At 33.8% G+C, this 25668-nt stretch overlaps 3 protein-coding genes across 3 annotated transcripts; 1 reads left to right on the top strand and 2 right to left on the bottom strand.

Annotated features, from left to right (window-relative positions):
- Positions 1-234: 234 nt before the first annotated feature.
- LOC144855407 (DNA-(apurinic or apyrimidinic site) endonuclease 2-like) lies at positions 235-5804 on the top strand. Its single transcript, XM_078713256.1, has 6 exons — positions 235-373; positions 1292-1375; positions 1705-1888; positions 2327-2473; positions 3062-3131; positions 4410-5804. Exons 1-6 carry the CDS (start codon positions 259-261, stop codon positions 5439-5441), a joined length of 1632 nt encoding a protein of 543 aa, XP_078569382.1. The 5' UTR covers positions 235-258; the 3' UTR covers positions 5442-5804.
- Positions 5805-6960: 1156 nt separating this feature from the next.
- LOC144855409 (inactive selenide, water dikinase-like protein) lies at positions 6961-13629 on the bottom strand. The gene is made up of 7 exons (XM_078713258.1): positions 13278-13629; positions 12756-12859; positions 12108-12257; positions 11461-11573; positions 9057-9247; positions 8377-8589; positions 6961-8089 (listed from the first exon to the last, which is right to left on the bottom strand). The coding sequence occupies exons 1-7, from the start codon at positions 13462-13464 to the stop codon at positions 7917-7919; spliced, it is 1131 nt and encodes a 376-aa protein (XP_078569384.1). The 5' UTR covers positions 13465-13629; the 3' UTR covers positions 6961-7916.
- A 906-nt stretch (positions 13630-14535) lies between these two features.
- On the bottom strand, positions 14536-25564 carry LOC144855267 (GATOR1 complex protein NPRL2-like). Its single transcript, XM_078713071.1, has 11 exons — positions 25478-25564; positions 24975-25066; positions 24550-24718; positions 24016-24124; positions 22895-23031; positions 22432-22529; positions 17210-17246; positions 16800-16893; positions 15862-15979; positions 14772-14879; positions 14536-14683 (listed from the first exon to the last, which is right to left on the bottom strand). Exons 1-11 carry the CDS (start codon positions 25556-25558, stop codon positions 14569-14571), a joined length of 1158 nt encoding a protein of 385 aa, XP_078569197.1. The 5' UTR covers positions 25559-25564; the 3' UTR covers positions 14536-14568.
- Positions 25565-25668: the final 104 nt, after the last annotated feature.

Raw genomic sequence — 25668 nt, 5'->3', positions numbered from 1 at the left:
TACAGTATTTCTTGGGTGTTTTTTTTTCCAGATTGTCAATCAATATAGTTATTATAATAATATACTTAGGATTTGTTTTATTATAATATAAAACAGATTTTTAAAGTACAAGAAACGTACGCTTTCGAAGTTTCCGTCATGTTCGTGTTTAGGTGACGCGTTTTACCATAGTGTTGACGCGACTGACCGCCTGGAAAATTTCCAGTGAAAAAACATTGAAAAAAAAGTCCCTGGGAATTCAAAGTTTCACCTAAAAACATGCGAATTTTAACATGGAATATCAACGGTATTCGTGCGATGAAAACACCTCTGAAACAGCTATTCGATTCGCTTAATGCTGACATTATCTGTCTGCAGGAGACAAAAATAACAAGTAAGTTTGTCCTATAATTTAGCTAGGCCTGGTAGAGAAAGGCAGGATCATGATGGTGTGTAACGTGTTCGTCGCCACTGCAAAGTGGCCTTGTTCACGCATCGCCTAACTAGCCTAGGCTAGGCCTAACTGGTATAATAGGGCTAGGCCTAGATATAAGAATTCTCATCTCTTCTAATTTGTACATGTTTGTATTGATTTCTTTCTTGGCATACTGTACTAATACTTAATAGTAATGAGCCTCTAGATATAATAATAATAGAATAGATACTACTATCTGGCCGTACCTAGCTAGCTAAGCTAAGCGCAGCATAATTATACTAGGCTAGCCTAGTATAATTAGCTAAGTAGACTAGAATAAAATTACATAAAAATGCCAAGCCTGGGAAGGCCTACCTAGCCTACTGCTAAGATAATTTTATTTATGCTGTGGGTGGTCAGCGGAACACAACCGCTCAGCGTTTAGAGATCTGACACAATAATTATAATTTGTACGGTACTAGTAGTAGTATTGCCCCTACTAGGTAATGGTAAGACTAGTAAAGATGATGGTGTCGTGACTATTACTAAGTTAAATAAAAGATATAAGAACAAAAATTGTCCGAGATTATAATCAAACCTACAAAATCACTCGCCAACTAACTAATTCATTCAAATGCGTGGTCAATTTTCAATTAACCAATTCATTCATTCATTCATCAGTGGAAAATTACTTAGATATACAAAAACATATAAATATTATAAAGTGTCATATTACTCTCGTACAGTATACAAGCATTTACGAAACCTATTTGTACGAGAGATGATGGACCGGTATGTAACACCTCAAATACATTATGCATAAGGATGAGTAAAAACATTTGCATTCCGCTGACAAGTATCTTAATTATTTATGTAACTTTTTTTTCTTTTTATTAGGAGATCTTCTTGATGAACCAATTGCCAATGTTGAAGGTTACAAAAGTTTCTTCAGTTTCTCAAAAAAGAGGAGTGGCTACTCAGGTACATGATTTAGAAAATAAAATAGAGACATATTACAGTTAAATTAACAACACAGGTACGTGGGTGAAGTGGATCAGCCCCCTACCTTCCCCCACCCCCACCCCCTTAATACAATACAACAACAATAGCCTCCTGAGTGTGCTCAATCAAACTACTTTGACAAAAAAAGTGTGTGCTCAAATATGATAGTGATGTGCCCAAATATGGTAGTGATGTGTCCAAATATGACATCATCATGTCCATATATGGGCACATCACATTATTGTTGTCACCTTAAGTTTGTTTGTAGACAGAGCTTTAGTTACTGATTTTCACATTGTTTTTAACAGGTGTTGCCATTTATTGCAAGGATGGTTTCATACCTGTTTCTGCTGAGGAAGGGTTGTCAGGTGCTCTTACATCATCCCTAGGGCAAGGGAGCATTGGTTGTTATTGTAACACGAATGGATTCTCTGACGAAGATCTTGTTTCATTGGATTCTGAGGGGAGGTCAGTCATGACCCTACATCAAATGTAAGTATACAATGTTCATCAGTGTTGGTAATAGCTTGGTTCTCAATATGCGCATTGACCAATCAAAAGTGGATTATTCTAACTGTTGCTTGTGATTGGTCAATTTGCTTGCGTTGCAGCTTATATCCTTGCATCCCTATTCAAGGAACACTTTCCATGACATGAATAAGAGGGAATACAGTATACAGTATGTTTTAATACTTCAACTAACCCCTAGAAAAAGGAACCACTATTAAAGATTCTTGGGTCCTGAAACTGTCCCCTTAATGGGTTCTACTGTAACTGATGCCATTAATAAAATAACCTTTCTCAAGACTATACATTTCGGTTGTCATAAATAAATGCACATGCTCTGCTTTCATCTTTGAGATTTTGTGTTCGAGAACAGAAATCCTTGCACTTAATATATTCTTAAATATTCTATGTTAACCTTGATAGATGCATAGATGGACATTTGAAAGAAGTAGTGGTCATCTGTGTCTATTGTCCAAGAGCGGCTGCAGATAATGATGTAAGACAAGCCTACAAACTGAAATTCTACCAACTGTTGCAGGACAGGGCCGAAGCATTGGTCAAAGCCGGACGGTATGTATATGCAGTTGCATGTTGTGTCCTTTTATACTAGGACGATAATGAATGACAATAAACAGATAAACATACAATTTTCTTACATAAAACGAAAGAAATTTATTTTAATTCTAGAACTGGAGGATAACCATTAATTATGCTGTCTTTTAACCAGTCAAAATAATGATCAATCCATAATAAGAACAATCAAATCGAGAAACTCTAAGCTCTGTCTACACTATCAAACTTTATGTGACAAAAACATGTGATGTGCACATATATGGACATGATGATGCCATATCACTACCATATTTGGACACATCACATTTTGTTGTCACATAAAGTTTGATAGTGTAGACAGAGCTTAAGGCAACATACCCTAATACAGTAGTTCTAGGTGAAAACTTTCCTAATTTCTTTTGTTTTCTGTAGGCCTTTTAAGGAAGATGTTTTAAGTCTGCTTTCTATATGACTACACTGCAGGTTGGCGAATAGTTCTTGGCAATTCTCTGTTGACACAGTGTGCAACAAACAATAACTCATTTGCATAAATGCATGTGTGTCCCAAATATGCTAAATTGTTTCTCTCTTTTTTTTTTCTTACAGGCATGTTGTAATTGTTGGCGATATCAACTCTTGCCATCGCCCCATTGATCATTGTGACCCACAAGATGAGGTATGCTACCATGTTTTTTCTTAAGCTCTGTCTACACTATCAAACTAGTTTGACAGAAAAAGTGTGATGTGTCCAAATATGGTAGTGATATGCCCACATATGGTAGTGGTATGACATCCATATACGGACACATTACATTTTTTTTGTCACATAAAGTTTGATAGTGAATTTAAGAATTTTCACAAGTCATCAATATCAATTAATATCTTTTAAAAAATGATAAAATATCCTATGGCTTGATTAAAGCCTACAAGCTTGCACTTAGAAAAAAACCGCCAGAAACATTTTATTATACAATACTTGGGTGATTTAGTACAGGTAAAAAGCTTAAAGCATCCTTCTTCTCTCTCCTCCTTTTTTCTTGAACAAGAAAGACCCTTTCCTTTATTAAGGTTACTACATAAGGACACGTCCAATCTAAATGAATATAGTATGGTTGAGTAAACATAATATTCAAATTTTGTAAACAAACAATGTATAATGTTCTTGATAAAATAAATAAGTAATATTAATAATTTATTGAACATACGCCTTTATATCAGCACCAGACTTATAAATAAAGGTGCGTTCACTTAAACTACTAACAAAGAAAAGAAAAATTACAAAAGTACAATTTTTAACTTACTATTAAAATTACACACAAAATACAATAGTACTTTTTTTTTAAATTGTGGATAGTCCTGAGTGTGTGTATAATCTATCCATATTTCGTACGATACAAACATTTTTAGGGAGGATTGTCCCCCTCACTTTTCATCTGTGACTTGTGCAGTCAAAATCCCCCCAAATCCCAAAATTAAAAGTGTAAATTCAAACAGTAGAATAGTCAGGTAGTGTCCCACAACACCAATTTACCACGTTTCAACACCGGTTCTCGTCAGAAGTTAAGCAACGTTGGGCCTAGTTAGAGCTTGGATTGGAGACCATATGGGAATAGTCCCGTTAGGCATTTGAAATCAGCATTCATTGCTGACATCTCCTGCATCTAGTATCTGCCTCAGACATATTGGCCCATGCCTTTCCTCTGGTCAAGGTGGGAACTGAACGAGAGAAGCCCTTGATCAATGTTAGGACCAATCAAGGTGCTTTAAACAGTCCTGGCTTTGTTTGTATCAAACCTGTTAGTGGCGGTAATTATCCCTGTTGGTTTCGATTGAATAAAATAAAAACAATAGAATAGTTGCCTAGAAATAAACGGTAGTGGTTTAATGTTCATTTATATCGCGTTTGTACTTTACTAATACTGATTCTGATACTAATACCTGTAATTTACTACAGGAATACTTTATGTGCCATCCCGGGAGAAAGTGGCTGGACCGTTTCCTAGTGGATCTTCATGAAACACCACCAGATGAAACGAAGCATCCAATTGGTGGAGATAGTGAAATTGATGAAAATGACTCAATAACTGAACAATCAGAGAAGCTGTTTGTTGATACCTTCCGTTACTTACACCCAACAAGGACACATGCATTTACATGTTGGAGAACTTTAACAAGTGCTAGGGAGACAAATTATGGAACGAGAATTGATTTTATATTTGCTGATGTTGAGCTTCTGAAAACACAGGTCTCCAGTTGTGACATCATGCCAGAGGTTGAAGGTTCAGATCATTGTCCAGTTAAAGCAGAACTCAAATGCACATGTGTTCCATCTGAGAAACTTCCGCCTCTTTGTGCCAAACTTATGCCAGAGTTTAGCGGAAAACAACAAAAGTTATCAAGTTTCTTTACAAAACTATCGCCAAGCAAAAAACCAACAATTGCGCCAATTTCAAAATCAGACAATAAATCAATCAGTGGTCTTAAGAGGACAGGAACGCCAAATGGTAACAAAAATAAGAAATTTAAATCTAATAACACCAAAGGGAATTTATTGAATTTTTTTAGTAAACCAAGTACGGTCAATCGTTTATGTCCTGATAAAGAAGTGAAATCGCTTGTGGCAGAAAATGATCATCTGGATAAAGAGCAGGAAAAAGATTCCTTAGAAGGATCACAGCTCTCTAAATGTTCAGAAACTGAAGAAAAAGAAGACTGCTCACAGTCATCGAGCCAAAGTAGCAGTACATCAGTTGAAGGATCAGACAGTGTGAAAGAAAAACCCAAGTTAACTTCTTCGTGGAAAACGCTGTTTTCTGGGCCACCGCCACCTCCAAAGTGCAAAGGACACAGTGAAGATTGTGTGATGAGGACAGTAAGAAAAGCAGGGCCTAACTATGGTAAACAGTTTTATGTTTGTGCCAGGCCAGAAGGCCATAAATCTAATCCAGAGGCTAGGTGTAACTTCTTTCTCTGGAAGAAAAAATAACTGTAAAAAACTCAACCGATGCACAAGGAGTATGTCTAACTAGCTAGCTGTTGTACTATGAATCTTCAGACGGCCATCGCAAATCAAAAGAATAACATTTACAGTACTTTCCAGAAGGCCGGATGATAATTTATAATCGGACCTTTTTTACTTTTCTAGAAAGCTGAAATTTGTATTGAATAATACGACATTAATCTATGTTGGCAGGTTTAGAGATAAATTTAAAAATTTCTAAACATTTCAGTTAAACAATTTTAGCCTTTATTTCAATCAATAATATGATTTTCAAATCATGGCATGGCATGGAATATATTTTGCTATTACATTTTTAATTGTATATAGAAGTTTATTTACATTGTTTTAAGAAAGCAACAGATGTATAGATATTTTATAGATAAAAGTTGATGTTTATTAAAAATGTTTTCTACTATAGTATTAATAAATAAATATTCAGTATGCATAACCGCCGTGGGTCTGTAATTTTTAAATAGTCTTCCATCTGAAAAAAATACATTACAAACTTGGTATCTACTGTACAGTGTAAATGTTCTGGTAATGAATTAATAGTAATAAATGGTAGCAGCAATCAAACTGATTGGCTCTAGCAAGAGTTGTTACTACCAGTTAAAAGATAAAACATGTGGTTCGTCTCCTAGTGAAACCTCGTAAATTGGAGTTATTACTGTTATAATCAACTTTTGTGTTACAGTACTGACCAGCATGCTATTGTATTGTTGCGATGCAGATTGACCAACTGTCCTTTGCTGTGATGGTCAGTGTCGTACCATAATCAGCATTTTACTGTTTGGACATTGATTGACCATACAGTAACTGTCTTTCGCTATACGGCAGTCGGGGCGTACCGTAATTGAGTTTTATATTAAGATTTGTTAAACTTACATCTACCAAAATGCTCAAGGCACTTTTGGAAAACTGAAGGAAACTAAACTGCATTAATCTATGATACAACCTGGTTAATAATAATATATAAGATATGTAAAGCGCTAAAGTGCTCAAAGCGCTGTGGACTAGATGTTACACTTTCAATAACATGCTTCTCCCCTCCTGCAGCCACTTACAGCTGTCCACGACACAGTGGCTGAGTGTGAACTAGTACACCGGGGTAACCCCCTACTTGACTCGAAAGATGTACTTGGTTCTTAAAAGTGCACACAGGCAATGTATGTACACTGGACCTACGGTTTATAGTCCTTATCCGAGAAGACCTTTTCTACAGACCACTAGAACCATGGAGTGAGTGAGCTTCAATCCCTTGCCGATGTTATGGCGGGATTACGGTTCCACTGTCTTAACTGCTCGGCCACTCTCTCTCTCGAAGAATTTAATGAGCATTACCCGGATTCATTCAATTTGTATTGCAGACAAAATAAAAAATTGAGAAACGATGTCTTTACAAAACAATTTAATCATATAGTAATTAGTACTTCTTTTTTTCATATAACCAACATAATATTTCATTTTTTTTAGTTATTAAAAACCATTTGCTATTATAACATTATTATACTTTCTGAACATGGAAATTATTACCGAGATATATTCCACCATCCATTCCATCAGTTCATATTTGACTTCCTGAGGGAATATCATCCAGAACATATTCATAAGTACAGACAAATCCATGTTAAATTATGATTTTCCCAAATTATGTAAACTGCTCAATTTTTACAAGATAAAGGAAACTAAAAACAGAAAGTATTAATATTATATAACAATTAATACTGACTCATAAATTAATATTAATATATTTTATACTAACTAGAGTATTTTGGTAAATTGTTTTAGAACAGTTAAACATACCTGATCAAAGTAATCAAATTGTAGTATTCATAAATAATTTTTTCCTTAAAAAAATTTCAGAAAAAATTTACTTGTGTGCAACATGTAACTACTCAACTGTCGAGTCGAAAAGTCATTCTGAATAGAAATATGAGAAGAATGACTAGTAGACTCAATAGCTATGTAGGAGCATTGATCGTCATGATAACAAAGTTGTTATTACACAATTTTTTCATACAATGATTTAATAAACATAATTAATTTGAATCCCTTACATTTATATCACATGATCAAAATAGGCACAGATTTTTGATATTTTAGATTAATTACTAATAATGATTATGAATTTTAAAATGTTCAAAATTATTTTACTGCAGTTACTGCTGTAACTAAATTTTTGATAAACACTGTGGGTGATTACCCCCCAAAAAAGTAATCATCATACGGTCCCTTACAAATTAACAGCAAATAATGGTCAAAATATTATCGTACAATATAATGTACAGTACAACCCTCATTAAGGGGACCTCGGACCACACAAAGTGTCCCTTAAATAGGGGGTTTCCAAAGGAGGGGTTCTACTGTATTTCTGTAATAAAATAATATATGATTTGTATTTTATAAGAAAATAAGTATGGACCTCTTATAGATTTGCACTTAATCTTAACATAACAGTATTTAGTGTATTTTAGTTTTTACTTCAATTATTTGCGGACTGTCGGTGATCACTGCTCCGGGTTCAGTTGTGCTTTCAACACTCCCTATGATCCAGGCAGAGTTGCCACTTAATTGCTCAAATTCCCTTAGAAAGCCATCAGCATCTGCAGCTGGCATAGCTATCAAAAGGCCACCTATTTGAAAAATAAGTAATATGTAAAATAAGTCTAGTGGCTGAATTGTTAAGGCAGGGGCGCAGCCTCTCCTCGGACCTAATTCTGGTTTGACACATCTGGCTTGTATGCACTTAAAAGAACGCGTGGAAGTACTGTAGGGGTTTCCCTGTCATTTATGGTAGGTGCTTCACTGTAAACATTAGTTTTGTAATCGTGGAATGGAAATAATACTTCCATTCGTTGAAAGACAACCTGGTCTATTCTACTCAGCTCGTTGAATAGTCAACTTAATTCCATCGACTCACCTGAAGTTTCGGCTGAGTAGCCTTGTAGGAGTTGAAACTTAATACCACACGCTCTGGCCGTATCAGTCATTTTCGCAATGATTGGTAGCCTATCGATCACAAATTTTAATTTCTGTGACTGATGTGTAGCTAGGTTGTTCGCATGTCCAAGAATCCCAAACCCGGTCACGTCTGTCGCAGCGTGTGAGTTGAACTTCTTCATGAGGCTCGCAGCTGAAAAAATATGCATTTTAATTTAAATTTGAAACAAAATGTTTACCTGGGTAATTATTAAATGGAGAATGCATTTTTTTGTTGGAAAGAACATAATACAAAGGACAGGACAAACCCAGAGAATCTTTTGAAATGAGTAGTTCAGGTTTCATTACAGCCCTAGTCTTTTTAGAGCCGTTTGGAGGGCAGCAGGACAGGAAGAGAGCCTTAAGCTCTGTCTACACTATCAAACTAGTTTGACGACAAAAAAAGTGTGATGTGCCCAAATATGGTAGTGATATGTCTAAATATGGTAGTGATATGACATCATCATGTCTATATACTGTATTGTCACATAAAATTTGATAGTATAGACAGAGCTTTAGAAAATTGCTGTTCTCATCCAAATCTGGGCTCAATTTAGCCAGTAGTCTAGCCTCCTAGATCTACCTCATTTATTCTAAAGAACTTGTCTTCAAGAACCTTACCATGCTTGTTAAGAGATGCCATGTTAAACATGGCTTCCTGGTAAGCGCATTCCACCTCCTCCTCTGTGACAACATCCTTGATCTTCTGCCATCTGTCTGGTTCCTCAAGCCACTGGTGGGCATTCACCGCTATCTGTGTGCCAAGAGGTTTGGTTAGGACCAGAACATCTCCAGCTTGTGCTTTGTCTGGCCTGATGAAGAAGAATTTTATGTATAAAGAAATTTAATATATTGAAGGAAGAAATGAACAGTATGAAATTACTAATAATAATTTTAATTGGTCAGATGTGTTGTTCTATTCTTGAAAACAAATTTGCAAAAAATTATCTGGTGGGACTCGATCCCACAACTCCCAGGTCATCAGCCTGGTGTTAATACGTCTAGACCACTAAGCATGCGCTATGGCCAGGGTCGAGTCCAACAATACATGACAATTGTTTGGTCCCAAAGGTATCCCCTTAATAGAGATTCATACTTATGCTAATTTAGAATTCATTTAAATGAATAGTATACTTTATATATATATATATCATAATAAATATAACAAATACTATTGGTCTCTCTACACACATATTAAGGGAAAACTTGTTTCAAGGGTCTTTGAGGTGGTCCCTTAATAGAGGTTCTACTGTATTTAATCCATAATAAGAATTAATGTCTATTGACATGAATATAATATTCAATTTATTGATTTTTTTATATATTTCAAGATAAAAAATAATATAAGGAATACTGATGAATGGCTGTACATGTATTTGGTATTAAATGCAAGGATATTTTTTTTCATAAACAAATGTCATAAATAACATGAATAACAATGTATTATAAAATTAATCTTATTCTTCTAGGATTACATTTTACAATATCTTAAAATGCTAAATTAACAAATAAACAATTATAATAATAAGTATAAAAAAATAGAATAAGTGTGTAAAAAACAGTAGATCCAGTTTAATTAAAACTATCTACCTTTATGAATAGTCATATGGTGCATCCTCATTTGCATACACATATTTCACACAATAGGCTGTGATTTTTGCTCAGTTGTTGTTGTAGTGAATAAGTATAGACACCACCATTGTTTTACCAGTGAACTGAAGCCAGCCTTTCTTTTCCTTTTAAATTGGATTTATAAACTAGAAAATAACTATGTTTTACACTAAAAACAATGTGTTATTCATGGAATATTATGCTTTGGATTTAACAGTCAAAGAGTGTATATTTATTTGTTTTTATCTACATTTTTCAATGGATTTACTGTACTGTATTTATTACCATGGGATGTTATGTTTTGGATTCAGCAGTCAATTAAGTCATTTTTCTTTGCCTTTTAAAATTGGATTTGGATGTTATTATGGAATCAATATTTGGATTTAACAATCAAAGGATATAAAGGTAAATTATTAATATTATTATTACATATTCTTATCTTATATTTAAGAAACAATGTTATTTTCTATGTACAGTATATGTTTACTGTATTGACCTTTTCTTCAATTCTATCTAGAGACTATTTCAATAGCAATGCCATAGTATTTTTTGTATCTTAAATATGAATGGTTAAAACATTTTTATATGTAGGGCTATGTTAATGTATTTAAGTTATAAACCGTAGAGAAAAAAGTTATGGCCTGGTTGAGACACAAGTCAACCTTTTTTTTTCTACAACACTTATTGATTTTAGGAAACGTTTCAATTCGATAAAACACTAAATTAAATCGACCGTTCTCCATCAATATGGTTCAGCATTTAAAACTCTTCATACGTTTACAAAAGTGACTGACATACAGCTATACAAAATATCGTACATTGAATATCGTAACTCCATGGATATGAACAGAGCCCTCTATCTATCCATTTCTGTTTGTTTACAATTGGTTTTATCTGGGCTTCATTAAATTTCCAAATGTTTCTGTATGAAATTTTACATACATTTTAATTCATTCAGCGCTTTGTTTGACTCTTTTTTAATAAATCACAAATCATTTACAGTATATTTGATTGGACAATGTTTGTAAAAATGTCATACTTAAAGTTGATTGGTGGAACTATTGGTTGTTGTAAAATCTTTTTTTATATAAATTTGTATGTTGATTGTTAACTTGCACTTAGACTAGAGGCACCCTGCATTTTGTGCTAGATTAGTTGAACTTCAATATTTTCATTATATGTGATTTCTTAGAGTGTAACCATTCCCTTCCTTCCCTGGGAAACGTATAAATAATTAAGATACAAAAGTTTTGTTTAATATCATTTTATTTTATACACTTTTTTTCTTGAATCCCCTGTGTCGCGACCTCCCGAAAAATTTGGAAGCGATCGGCACACCCTATACAAAAAAAAATTAACAATATAATGCAGTAGACAATATAATGCGTTGTTTATTAAATAAATGTTGACATACATAACAAACTCGTCCTTGTGACAAACTGCTGTAGCAACTCCTCCCACAAGAAACCAGGGGTTAATGACAGTTTGACCTCCGGTCACCTGACTTCCTGCCTCATCTGCTGCATCCTATAAACAAAGAAAACATACATTTGAAATATTTCTGTGTGGACACCTCTCATAATCGAGACCTTGTATTGTTTTTTTTTCAAATTGGTGCACTTTTTGACCCCACAATTTTCATTTTGAGGTGGGGAGAGGTTGTATAATTTACCTCCTAAAATCAGATGCTCTAGAAAGTAGACAAATACCAAATTAAAATTTTATTCATGAATCAACATATTTTAAATAGAAATTAATTATAATGTCGAGGAAATTGAGACGCCCTCTTCATTCAGAACGCTACAACATATCAGTCATAGTTTCACCCTTGAAGTGATGGATGCTATTGATTAAAAAATGAAATGTTTGCACAGTATTTCTTTTTTAATATCAAATGATAAAAATTACTACTGTATATGATTCAATATTTTGAGATTGATTGTTTTGGATACATTTTCATTATTATTAGTTCAAGTCTAGGCCATAGTTAAATATATTTATTTATATATTATTTGTCCATTTTTTGACAAAGTTTCACGATATATCACCTGTGATGCTTACCTTAAAACCTTTGATAACTAATGGCACGACAACATCACGTTGTTTATCGCTGAATTTCTTCGGTATGCCTAAAAGCATGAGCAGATTGTCGCATTTTGTCGTACCCATAGCATACAGGTCACTCAACACATTAGCTGCTGCAATTCTACCCTATGTTAAGGGGTAAAGTACATATTAGATGTGAACTTGCCATGCATGCTTCATGTTATTTCAAAATAAAAAATTGATTGGTACAGAGAGAAAGAAAAGAAAATAAGTCACCATTAGTAGACCTACTGTGCGTTATTCATTTGCCTCATAAATTTTATTGGAATAATTTCTATTGATCGTATCATGAGAAAGGTTCCCCTGAATAAGGTGTCCTAAAGCAAGCCTATTTTTTTCACCCACTTAACCTTTTAACTTAAGCTCTACAAGCTTAAATAATGCATCCAATGTATAGGCTTAAAAATTAATAATAAAATATGTAAAGCTCTGTCTACCCAATTAAACTTTATGTGACAAAAAAATGTGATGTGCCCATATATGGACATAATACATAATATCACTACCATATTTGAGCATATAACTACCATATTTGAGCATATAACTACCATATTTGGGCACAACAACTAGTTTGATAGTGTAGAAAGAGATTTAAGCACGTACCTGCATGAAAGGGTCATCAACTAGTGGGTAAAAGAAATCAGTAGTTTGAATCAAATTTAAACCTGGTATAGATAATGGTATAAGAGCTGAGTCCATTCCAATACCTACAAGTGCAAGATTAAAATAGAATTATGGATAAATAAAAAACGTTTATGTAATTGTATAGAATATGCCAATCTATTAACTCTGTTGCTGAACAATTGTTTGCTACATCTGACCTCATTTCCTCTTGCATAACCTGTCCTTATTTAATGTAGTTGTACAATTTGTGCAAGACCAGTTCTACCTATGGGTCACGCAATAGTAAGTAGACTCATAAACCTACCCTAGACGTTGTAGTAGATATAGACTTGCCAATAAACATTTTGCTGTTTTTTGACTTGGTTGGTAGCATTTAGGCCTATTTATTATTTATATTATTAATTTATTGTAAATTGCATATTAAGATATTTTAGTATTACATTTTAGTGTTTTATTATGCTAGGCTTACAGTATGCAATATGCCATTATTATCATACATACCAATTTTCCCAGCTGTTGGTGGTTTCTTTAGCCCTCCCTCCCCTTCGTTGTCTAGGCCCTCCAGGAGGCTGAGCAGTACCTCCTGAGGGACCTTGCAACCTCATCCTTTCAGCTGAGTGAATCGAGTTAGCCTGAAATCTTCATCGAGACCACAGGCCTTCGGATCGAATGGTGTTCTCGACGCCATAAAATACTGTATATTTTAATTTTTATTTAAAACTAACTTGAAATAACAACTACTGCATTTAACCATGCACTGTTACGATGATAGTGTAATCTAAACTGACAAAAACTGACAATTTCTAGGCCTAAAGCAAACAGAACACAATTTGATCCCCGGGAAAATCCTCTATTGTTACGCCTCACTTCACACACGTCACAGTCGCGAGTAACCACCATTAGTCACGTGGTTAAAAATAGAAACGCCCCTCTCTTAACTTTCTCAACCAATGAAATCATAGTTTCATTTTATGAAAGGCAATTATTGCCAAAATGTTCAATCTGACTTGCATAGACAATACTATGATGTATTTGAGTTTAGTATCATTTTATACCATCACATACAATTTAAACCATTTCATACACCATTTATCAAAGGTTTATCCATGTTTACAGAATGTAGAATTCCTCCTTTTTTATAATTTTAAAGTAAAATGATACATGGCTTAAGATAGATATAGTCTCAATGTTAGTAGTCTATATAGACATGTATGTATATAGTTATTCTGAGATGAGAGAAATTAATTGTATGGTAATTTCACTTCATAAAGTATAACTTTGATGAAGGAATGTTTTCTGAAAGCTTGGAACTTTTCTGGCTGTTTTAACTTAACTAAGCTTTCTGCTTATTTTATTTTGTACTCTCTTGAGATCCAGCCAACGATACCCATAGGATTGTCATTTTTCTATACAAATTTTAGTTTATATGCAATAAAGTACTTTACCATAATAAATAGACAATTTTCAAAAAGTTTTAAAAACAAATTTCTTTAAATAATCATTCTTCACACGCTCAGAAACAAACATCATCATCATCATCATCATCATCATAATAATAACATTAACATTTCGCTCAGAAACAAACATGAGTTGCCCAGAACGAGTATAGACTACTAGCTGCATAGTGTGGTGGTTCATCATGAAATAGAAAAGTCACTACTACTATTATTGACACAGACAAAATATCAACAAACATCATATATTTGCATGCAGTATTTTATTGTCACAATGGCCTGTCAATATGTTTTATTTTCTTTATTTTAAATTTTCAATTCCTAATTTCTTTTTCCCTTCACTTCCAGCACACCGCTATTTGGTCGTCTTGATTTATTATCTCGTCCAATTCTCTACTGCTTTTCTTTGTCTTGCAACAAATTTCATCGTAATTAAATTGTCCCGTCATGTACCTGAAAAAAATAAATAATTTAAATTATTAAAAGTAATTAATTCCGTATGGAAAGTCACTTGGAAAAATGATGTTGATGGGAAACTTACTTGTATATTTCATGTGCCTGTTGTAGAGCATTGTCTGTCACCATTTTTACTGGGTATTTGTGTAGTCTTCTCAGCAGTCCTTGCATAACACCAAATTGAATCAGATGCCTAGTCAAAAAAATGAAGATAGAACAAGATTAATAATATTTCAATTAAGGCCGTGTTCCGCAGCCAAAACAAAATTACCGGTTAAGTTTTTAACCAATAATGTGTGCATGATCAGTCATTACCAACAACAATAACCAGATGAATGAGATTTGAATGAGATAATTATAGGTTAATTTTGTTGAATCGGTTAAACCACATTTCCACAGGCCGTCTATTTGTCAATTTTTATTGGTTAATCGGTTAATTTTTGGCTGCGGAAACACAGCCTTAATGCTCAAAACCTTTAAGCACTTATTACCCCCGTCATTGGATTTAACACGTATGTGTACAGCTCCCATAATACTCAGCTTGTAATCAGCGCAATTGTGTACACATTTGTACACCTGGGTGGAGAAAGGCAAGCTGGAGTAAAGTAAAAAACATAAGCAATGCGACAAGAATTGGTCTCAAACTCTCGATTTAACGTCTGTTACACACTGCGCCACATGCCTTTGTTGTCAATTTTGTAACAAAAATCAAACTAATATACTTATTCAACACTGCTGAGCAAAAACTATTTTGTTGTGTGTAGACAAATTAACTTTATATATCTAATTCAATAACCCAGCACAACACAGGTTGTGTGTTTGCTGCCAAAAGGCAACATTTCCTTAATTATTTTAAATACCGCCCTCTCTAGCATGAAGAGACACCCTATATTAGATGCAAGAATAGTAAAGGGACCATGTCAAAATTATTCAACTGCAGTTACTGCAGTAAATACATTTTGTTTACTCTTAAAACTGTTTATGCAATTATTAGCAAGCTTTTTCTAGCTACAATCATACTCACTGTTTATTACAGTGACTGCCTGCCTTCTACACAGAAATAAAGTAAAATTTTTATTGCAGTAAAAGAATATACAGTTAGTTACTGCAGTAACTGCAGTAAAATAATTTTAAAATGAACCCTAAATAAAAATATGTTAAGTAAATAAATTGACCTCTCGTTGATTCGCAAAGGTCGTGGGTCATGTCGGGAACATAGATCCTTAACGGTCGTTGCCGGTCGCAATCCGCAATACAATTTGAAAACTGAACGAAAGGTTGGTGCCGCATGCTCTGATAAAAAATAATAGAAAGTTTATTTTAAAATGAAATTAAAAAAATTAAATTCTCACAAGTGGGTGAAGCCTACTTGGGGTCACCTTTTTCTATGGGTCCTTGGTGGGCCTTTAGCACATACTGTACAAGCAACTTTTATGTACAGTATTTACAGTTTTAGTAATGTACTGTACATTATTGTTCATTGCTTTGTCATTTTTTTGTTTATAAACATGTAGGCAACCATGTTATTAAATTTCTTCTTATACTGTGTTTTCTAATTTGACTGCCATTTTGAAATGGCATACAGTAGCGCAGTCGGCTAAACTGTATTGTGCTCTGAACTGTGAAAGACCATAGGCTTCCATGTGTTGGAATACATAGCGCACCGTTTTTCGGATGAGACATGGCTCATATGCACGTTATTGAACGTACAGTAGTACACTCTTCGAAAAATAGGTAGGGGATCATCTCCCGGTGTACTGCCCAATTCACCACCAGAAACAAACAAACAGACAATCTCTGTTTCTATAATGTATTATACTTTTTTTCTGAAAATGATTGACATGAAATTGAAAGGACAGAATGTTATATCATATTACATTTGGTAAATTATAGTAAGAAACATTTGCTTTTGATTATTTATCAGGAATTTCTCCTTTTATAGTTTTTGATACTTTGGGAATGCTTTGATTAATGTCAAGTGACATCATCATTGTTAATGATGTCATCACTTAATAGGTAATGATGTCACCCAATCACAAGTGACATCAATACGTTGTAACATCCGGCAAACATTCTTTAATGACATTCCTTTTAAAATAAACTTTGTACTAACTAGATCTTGCTACATATCGTATGCATTCTTGTTGTAGTTCCTTATCTTCCATCAATCTGTTTATTTCTGGTGTTACTGTGTACACATTGGAATACTGCAATGACAAAAAAAAAAAGTTGAACCACTAAAAGTTCTATCTGTACTATCAAAGTTTATGTTACAAAACAAGGCCATATACATAGCTGCAGTCGCGTGCTCAAATTTGAGTTAGTGTTTACCGACCGACCAACCAACTGACCGACATAGTGAGCTGTAGAGTCGCGTTTGCATGCGACTAAAAATGTGATGTGCCCATTATTATATGGAAACGATGATGTTATATCACTACCGTATTTTGGCATATCACTACCATATTTGGGCATCACATTTTTTGTGATAAAGTTTGATAGTGTAGACAGATCTTAACTCACCTGAAATATTGGTACTGTAGTTATTACTTCATAGTATCTAGCCATAAAGAAAAAAAAAATATTTTGAATTTTTAATTAAAGGATTGAGGTTTTATTTAGTAACTTTTCGGGTTACCTACAGTCTAGTTGAATGGCGAAGTGGTTAGGGCAGAGTCACTACAGGTACTGCATACCTGTATATTACAGTACAATTGGCACAGTTTGTGTAATGAAATGCAAATTTAACCTATGAAAAAAAAACGTTAGCCAACGTTAGCCATCGTTAGCCAACGTTAGCCATCGTTAGCCATCGTTAGCCATCGTTAGCCAACGTTAGCCATCGTTAGCCAACGTTAGCCATCGTTAGCCATCGTTTGAGATTGGTCAAATTATGTTCATGTTTCTGTTGTTGTGACTTCTGTATTCTCGCATAAATTTAATACCTGACTTTTATTTAGTGTCTTTCACACCTGTTCCGGTACGGTTCCGGTCCGGTCCTGGCAAATCAAAATGAACATCAATGTTTTGTTTTCACGCGGCTATGCGCATATCGATTGGCACATAGCCGTGTGGAGCATCGTGAAAACGAAACAATAATGTCCGATTTGATTTGCCGCCGCTGGAATGAAACCGTGCCGGAACAAGTGTGAAAGACCCTTTTACTAGCTCTACAGCTCACTATGTCGGTCGGTTGGTCGGTAAACACTAACTCAAATTTAAGGACGCGACTGCAGCCATGTATATGGCCTTGTTATTTACCATCAAAATTATTTTCATTGCATATACAGAAGTATGTCCTTGCTTTGCATTCACTTAGTGGGAACCAAGCCTTAGCCAGGAGGTGACCTAATATTAATAGCAATACCAATATTTAGTCATGACATTTTGTTCATCCTGGTCTCATGTGTGGGAGTGTAGATAACGTATGATTCCTACAGTAAATACACCAACTCTTTTAAAAATAATAATATGTTTTCAATTGTCTGTTTTATTTCATTGTACAACAATTAATAGGAAGTCAAAAGACAAAATGGATTGTGTACTACAGGAGCCATTTCCTAAAAATAATTACCTAATGAAAAATAAATTATTGTTTTAGTTGAAATTATGACATGCATTGAGTTTGAAACTTTATAGCTGCCTTAATTTTTATATTTAAGATGTGTGTACAGTATACAGTACATTGCCATTTAAATGTAGATTTTTTTAAATCTGATCAAATGACCCTGTTTTTCAATATACAGTACTGTACTTTGCTTGGAAAATATAACAATTTCATAGGCCATAGGGAATTGTCAGGACCTACTGTAGCCAGGATATTAAATTTTAGGGTCATTGGAACGTATAGTTTACATACTGTATTACACAATCAAAAAGCAAACTGTCTATTGTCATTGGTACAAAATCAGCAAAGGAAATCTGACCGGACAAAAACATATTCAATTGATGCTGTGCTGTAGTGTAAAATATAACATTATTTCTTACAGAATATAGGGACAATATAGGGACAGAATATAGGAATTTTCTAAAATATAAATAAATATTCAGAATAAGTTATAGGGTGCTATGTATTGTTTATGTTACACTGCAGAAAGTGAAGATGACCAAAGCAATAAACATCCTTGTATTGAGTCGTCCAAGTTCAAACTAAATTAAGATTTCTTAAATATTTACATTGCGAAATGGCTTAGCAGTGTAGCATATAAACAGGCACAGCTAAATAAATCAACAACAAATTGAAAATAAAATAATTGACTTTGTTATGGTATGTAAAGAATTTTCAATACTGTACCATGAAGAATGAATGGAGAACCAAGCTTTGGGGGACACTTTCCCATGAAACAAACGATGAGAAATATATGTATAACACTACAGCCATAAAAGTAGGGGGTTACTCCTGTGTACTCTGGTCCATCTCGGCTCTTGTCGTTTGGGTGGCAGCTCGATACAAGGGACCCTTACAGTAGGGGTGAGGAAGTTGTTATGCATCTAGTCCACTGTGCTGTGCTGTAGCACAATATAAACACGGTGTACTATAAAGCATGTTTGAAACGTATGTACAGTATTAGGGGTTATATAAGTCAACCATTTTTAATATCTACATTTTCAAAACATGAGGGACCATCCTATCTGCGCCAGTGGTATACTAGAACTATTATAAGCTTTTTTGTTCAGTTTGTGGAAAACCTGATTACTAAACCGAATGTTTTTATAAGACGTTTATATTAGGGAAGTAATATTACCACAAAAGCAATTAAAGCCTTCTTTCTTATCTAGTGTAAACATGTTGAATAAAATAGTTTAGCAGTAAGAATAATAGAATAATATAAACATGCTTTTTTAAAGTAAAATATATATAATGGTAGTCTAGGTTTTGGACGGTGATTCACCTTAATATTCGTAAAAGGTGCGTCATACGTCCATACAAACAAAGGGTATTACGACAAACCTCAAGTGGCGTAACTCATGAGCAAAAGGCCTCTGGTTTTGGCAATTTGACGAGCCCTCAAATACTGGGGACAGAGGAAAATTCACCAGCAGCTCTCTGTCATTTTTAGCCTTTTTCAACATATTTTAATGGCTGTTTAAGTTCAAATTTACTATAAACTTTCACATGAAAGCCATTCCTTGAAGATAAAACAACAGTGCCGAACATAAATCCCCTTAATAGGAGTTCTACTGAAAGCAATTGAATCTGTTTTTTAATCTTTCAAAATAAAAGTACAACATACAGTACGGTCTCTCTTTTCATATAGGATGGTAGAGTTTGTTTTTTTCTGATGTACACATGGTCTTTTTTGTATTGTAGGGCCTCCCTTTTCATATTGGGTCTCAGGTTTTGAAACACCCAATCCCAATCAAAAACAGAAAACCGCGTAGCTCGTCCCACAAAGAATCTGTATCTATCCTGAGCGGTAACCACCCGTCCGCTACGCATTGTGTGTAAATGGCCATAGAATAACATAGACTATATATTTTTATTACCGTTACAGCTCGTCTGTGTAAATTGGCCTTTAAACTACTGAACCATGTATTATTTCCACTCCATGAAGGGGACAATTTGTTGGGTACCAAACATCCCATAGGGGCTCCACCATAATTATATAAGCAATTATAGTTTTTGACTCTTTCAAAATAAAGCTAATGCATTGATTTCCTTTAAGCTTTTTCTGTAGGATTGAGGCTTTATTATGGTTTTGAACTACCGTGTTTTGTTTCCTCTTACTCCATGGTTTTATTTTATTGTGGTCATTTAACTTCCTTCTTTTCCAGAATTTGTGTCTTTTTGACCTTCAGCAATTACAGCTTAATCATTCCCACAGTTTGACAATTTAACCACTCACTTTGTCTTATATTTAGTATTACATAATACAGGTTTATTTTGAATATTAGAGTATTATTACAGTTCGGGCACCTTCAGGACCAAAAAGTATCCCTAATATAAGTTGACCATTTAGTGTTAAAATTCGGACAAATGACCAAGCGGTTAAGACTATAAACCGTAGGTCCAGTGTACACAGTTGGACCATGTGCACTTTAAAGAACCAAGTTCATCATTCGCGGCGAGTAAGGGGTTACTGAACAGGTTTACAAAATAAATAGGTTATCTGATAGGACAGTGATTAATTTACTAATTGGTAATTCTTGGACATATAGTAAATATAAAAAAATAAATAAAACACATTCAGGCAACAAATCCATATTAGGAAAAAAACAGATATATGTTCATTATGTCTCTATATTGGTCAATTGTCCATTTGTGATAAGATTTTAAAATTATACCACTATCAATTTTGGTATGAATTTTGATTTTAATTTCTGTATTTTAATACTGCAGTACTGTACTTTCTTTAGGTATTTGCCTTGTAGCACCAATCAATTTTGATTTACAATTTTTACTTGATATCTGTATTTCTATCTGTATTTATACAATTCTGACTGGTTTTCTTTTAGTCCATTCTCTAATAATATCTGACATTTTTTCCAGCATAGATATTTCAACTATCTCTTGTTAACATAACAATGTTCCCATTGAGCCAACATTTTTCCAATTCTGTGTTCCGTCTGCCTTTTCGATGAGAATCCTTATTAAAAAAGTGATCTCCCGACAGGGGGCCCGTGAACTCATCACCGATCTTTTACGGTGACCTACATTCTACTATATTATGTCAACAGGACCCACATTATTCAGGAATTTAAAGTATTACATCAAATATTTTTTCAATTTTTTTATATTTAACTATCCTTGAAAATTTTCATTTGAAAAATTTGATTTACCAACCAATTTGAATTAGGAAACATTGTTTTGTACTAAATCTTTTGGCTTAGCTATGATTGGCTAAAACATACCAGTCACCCGATTGGTCAATTCAACTTATTTTAAATTTGTAAATGTAACAAGTTATGATAAGATTCTTGATCAAGGTCAAAATGTCACAATAAATTAATTTTACTTGTAAATTTTAATCAATTAGTGAATTGTATACAATAGCAAATGTGATATTAAACTGTATCATTTTACTGTATATAATGCTTGATTATAATCCCACCCACAAGCTTGATTCACCACTTGGACGCAATACAAGGACATAAGCTACCATAAGTAATTTGACCAATCCCGATCCAGTATCATCCAAACTGTCGCTTGTGATTGGTCAATTCACTTGTGTTTTGCTTAAATCGTTGCGTTGTGTCTAAGTGGGAACCAAGCTTTAGGCTAAATCCGGACACACTTTGGTAAGTCTATTTCATGCCTAGCTTACCTGAATAAACCAACAATAACCTTATTCTCCTCAAAGATCAAGATTATACTTGAAAAATAGAACATTCATTGAACACCCCTCTCCATAAATTGTACAGTAAATTCCATTGTTTAAATGCAATTCAACTATAATCCCACCTGGGATTATATTTGATCATACTGTATTGGATAGTATTATTAATATTGCTTACAGTATATACTGTAGTGCTTTTACAAACTGATCAGATATGCTTACTTACTTGTTACTTGTTTGCATAGCTATCCCCATTATTGGGGACATTTCGCCGTCATTGACATTATGTTGACATAGCACAACAATGAGAGACATTAATTTTGATGAGAAAGGTCATGGAACACTAATTAAAACAACTAAAAACCTGGGACCTGTAACCCTAGGTAGGGACCCTGACGGGTACTTTCCCTCCGGGTCAAATGGATCCCGAAACTCATCGGTGGTGGGATGCAATTGATGTTTACTCACAGTAAATTTTGAAGACATGTCTTTACTAAATTCAAATCAACATCTGCCTCCACTGCTATCCTTTGCACATGGTTAATGCCATCAATGTACGGTAAAATCTGCAATATTAGCATATTTGTCATTTGCATATTGTTAACATATAAATTGCAAAACTTGCAACTGATTTGCATAAATATAGGTTATGTGCAATCTTTGCACATAATTCTGCCATCAATACAGTAAAATCTGGAATTTTAGCATATGTGCAATTTGCATATTATTAACATATAATTTGCATAATATTATTAGTAATTTGAATTATGTAATTTGCATAGAATAAAATATGTGATTTGCATATTTGTAAATATTTAATTTAATAAATAACAAATTTAAAGAAGAACAAAAATAAATGTAATTTGCATATCGTTAATTAATATTTAATATGCAAAATTATGCTAATCTGCATGTTAATAATTTGAATCACCTGTTGAGTTGTAAGATCCCAATCATTGAAATCGTAAGACTTTTTATCTCTGAGAAACATAGGTACTTGGTGTTCATTCACGGGAGGTGGATCACGCATCGGGGGTACAATCTTTAAATGGATGGTATTTGAATCATCTACAATATTAAAATAATATTTTAATATAATAGTAATAAAATTAGAATATTTTAATAAATTGATCAAATCAAGTTTTTCTTGACAAAAAAGCTTACATGGCAATATAAAACAGAAGATACCTGAGGTGAGATTTTCAAACATGCACAGCAAAAAAACTGTTAGTGTTACTGATTTTGCTTAAGTCATTTTTCGAATAACCTATGCAAATATTGTTATGTAACTATTTTTATTTTGAAATCTTAGATGACAAAGCCAATTCCATAAGATAACTAAACATTCAGTTTTTCACTTAAGCACTCTATCTTGACTTAAGCAAAAAGATTAATAAATATGCCAGCCCTGATAACATAGTTGTATATTCATACACTTCTTCATAGCATTTTTTTTTTTTAACTTAAGACATTGTTTCCTGTTCACTGGTCTTCCCTTCCTGTCATTAAACACCCTTAGAATTTTATTTCTGAATGAGGCTATCAGCACATTCAACCATGCGTTAAATATTAGTGTGGAGGCTATCAGCATAGTCAACTGTTTATCAAAGTTATTATTTCTAATAGACACGGCCAAATGTGCATCTAATACCTTGTATTTTTAGTTGCGTGCACGCGACTCTGGTCGGTCGGTAACTCAAATTTGCGCACGTGACTGTAGCCATGTATATGGCCTTGTTTTATCGCAAAATCTAAACAGACAATGGTCAATAAAAAATGTTATGGGTTTACTGGTTCCTAAGGCTAACTCAGACAGCATCGTACGATGAGTCCTGACGAAACCTCTTGACTCGTCAGTGCTGTCTGAGTTGAATCCCGACGAGACGAGTTGTTTTGAGATATCTTTGGGAGCAGTTTTTAGGTTTTCGGAAGAACTTTAAACATGTTTAATTTTCTCCCAACGAGACTGTTTGTCGGGCCTTGTCGTGCGACTCGGTCTGAGTTGGCCTTTAGAAGCGAGAATAATTTTGGAAATGGCGGGAAAAAACTTACTTATAGGTATTGAACATTTTCCGTGCTCGTTTAAATTTGATAATACTTGCTTCATTATGTCTGGTAACATGGCTTTACTTTCCTCATTCGATAAAAATCCGCATTCTAACTGTAATGACAATTTATTATTATAATGAAATAAAAATTTATTAATAATTGTTTTAAAATATAAATACACTTTCGAGACACAACAAAGTGTCCCTTTAATAGAGGTGTCCCTTTATTATAGTGGTGTCCCTGAATAGGGGTTAATTTAGTGTTCAAACATATCTTTCTCCTCGGTCATTTCATAGATCATTTATTTATATTTTTATTGATACCTTTCAGAATGTAGATATTTTGTTGTATTTATATGTATTTTTTTCTATGAAACCGGTATCTAAAATAAAGAAGTGTTTCCTTAAAGGAGTGACATCTCAGGGATGGGATTATACTGCAATTAGAATACTGAGATCATACAATACTGTACAGCGGGGGAGGGGGTGCAGAAGCCAAATCAGCTAAACCCTGGAAAATAATATGAAATATTATTACTTCTAATGTTGTAAGATAGCCAGCTAGTTTCTTCACCAATGGCTGGTATGGTTTAGTACTGCTCGTGATGTCCAAAACAAACGCCAAGTTAAAATGAAGAACGTTACGCGAATATTTATCATCTTCAATACCAATGGGACATCCTATTATCTTGTGCGAGTGTGCATTTCTAAAAAAAAGTACATTGTAAGTTAAATATGGAACCAATTACTTTTATTTGATATTTTCATGTTTTGTATTGTTTTGAGGGTCTCTAATGATGAACTTCGGTTGGATGGACCACTATACCATAACATTTATTTTTGTATAGTTTAGAGAGTACAGTCCCAGGGAGGGAGTGGATTTTAGTCAATTTGAGTACTGGATTATACTTGGATAACAATGGATTTAAGTGAAAACATATTTAACAAAAATGTCAAACTTACATTGTTATTAATTTGTTGTTCAGCTCAGATTTGGTTATGATATACACATGAAGTTGATCGAACAGTTCTTTTGTTATAAAATCTTCTGGTACCTTTTTAAAACAATTTAATAATAGTTACTGTATTAATAGTAGTAAAGTACAACCTAATTATTAAGGCCAGCCCTAGTTTTGTTTTTTTTTCTTTTGCAATAATTTATCTATCTATTCGTAACTCACAATGATCATCAGATTTTATTAATTCATCCTTAAAAAAATTCAAAAAAAGAAATCAACCTAAAAAGAAAAGGTTTATTCTAGGTTAGCCTTGTCTAACCCACTTATCAACAAGCCATGCGCGTGATAAACAGTATTTGCCGACGAAAGACGGATGAGTTTATGATGAGGAAGATGACACTACTAGGCCTAGCATTGATTTACCTATTTTTCACAATTTTCCATCTTTTAAACCAACATACAGACATATATATAGTATAATCATGAAATATATTGGCTCATACCTACCTGAAACGTTACTTTAGGGCCTGTAATTGGATGAAATTCACTGAAGAATATACAGCGAAGTTTGTTTACGTTCGTAGCCATTTTGGGCGATACTATTTACTCAGTAGGTAAGTATTAGTTACTATTTTATTTATTTTGTTTTAATATTCATATCATTCATTCACATTTTTAATTACAGTATACTAGGCCTA

The sequence above is a fragment of the Antedon bifida genome, chromosome 11 (genome assembly GCF_963402885.1).
Source record: "Antedon bifida chromosome 11, ecAntBifi1.1, whole genome shotgun sequence".
Lineage (NCBI taxonomy): Eukaryota > Metazoa > Echinodermata > Crinoidea > Comatulida > Antedonidae > Antedon > Antedon bifida.
The sequence above is the reverse complement of the archived record's forward strand: the minus strand, read 5'-3'. Positions and strand labels throughout refer to the sequence as shown.

Excerpts from the sequence above, each read along its gene's own strand:
- LOC144855407 (XM_078713256.1), top strand. The coding sequence starts at position 259 with ATGCGAATTTTAACATGGAATATCAACGGTATTCGTGCGATGAAAACA. Across the intron at positions 1,889-2,326 it reads GTCATGACCCTACATCAAAT|ATGCATAGATGGACATTTGA; the intron begins GTAAGTATACAA and ends TAACCTTGATAG. Across the intron at positions 3,132-4,409 it reads ATTGTGACCCACAAGATGAG|GAATACTTTATGTGCCATCC; the intron begins GTATGCTACCAT and ends AATTTACTACAG.
- LOC144855267 (XM_078713071.1), bottom strand. The coding sequence starts at position 25,558 with ATGGCTACGAACGTAAACAAACTTCGCTGTATATTCTTCAGTGAATTT. Across the intron at positions 24,125-24,549 it reads GCTATCTTACAACATTAGAA|TTAGAATGCGGATTTTTATC; the intron begins GTAATAATATTT and ends TTGTCATTACAG. Across the intron at positions 14,684-14,771 it reads CAGGCACATGAAATATACAA|GTACATGACGGGACAATTTA; the intron begins GTAAGTTTCCCA and ends TATTTTTTTCAG.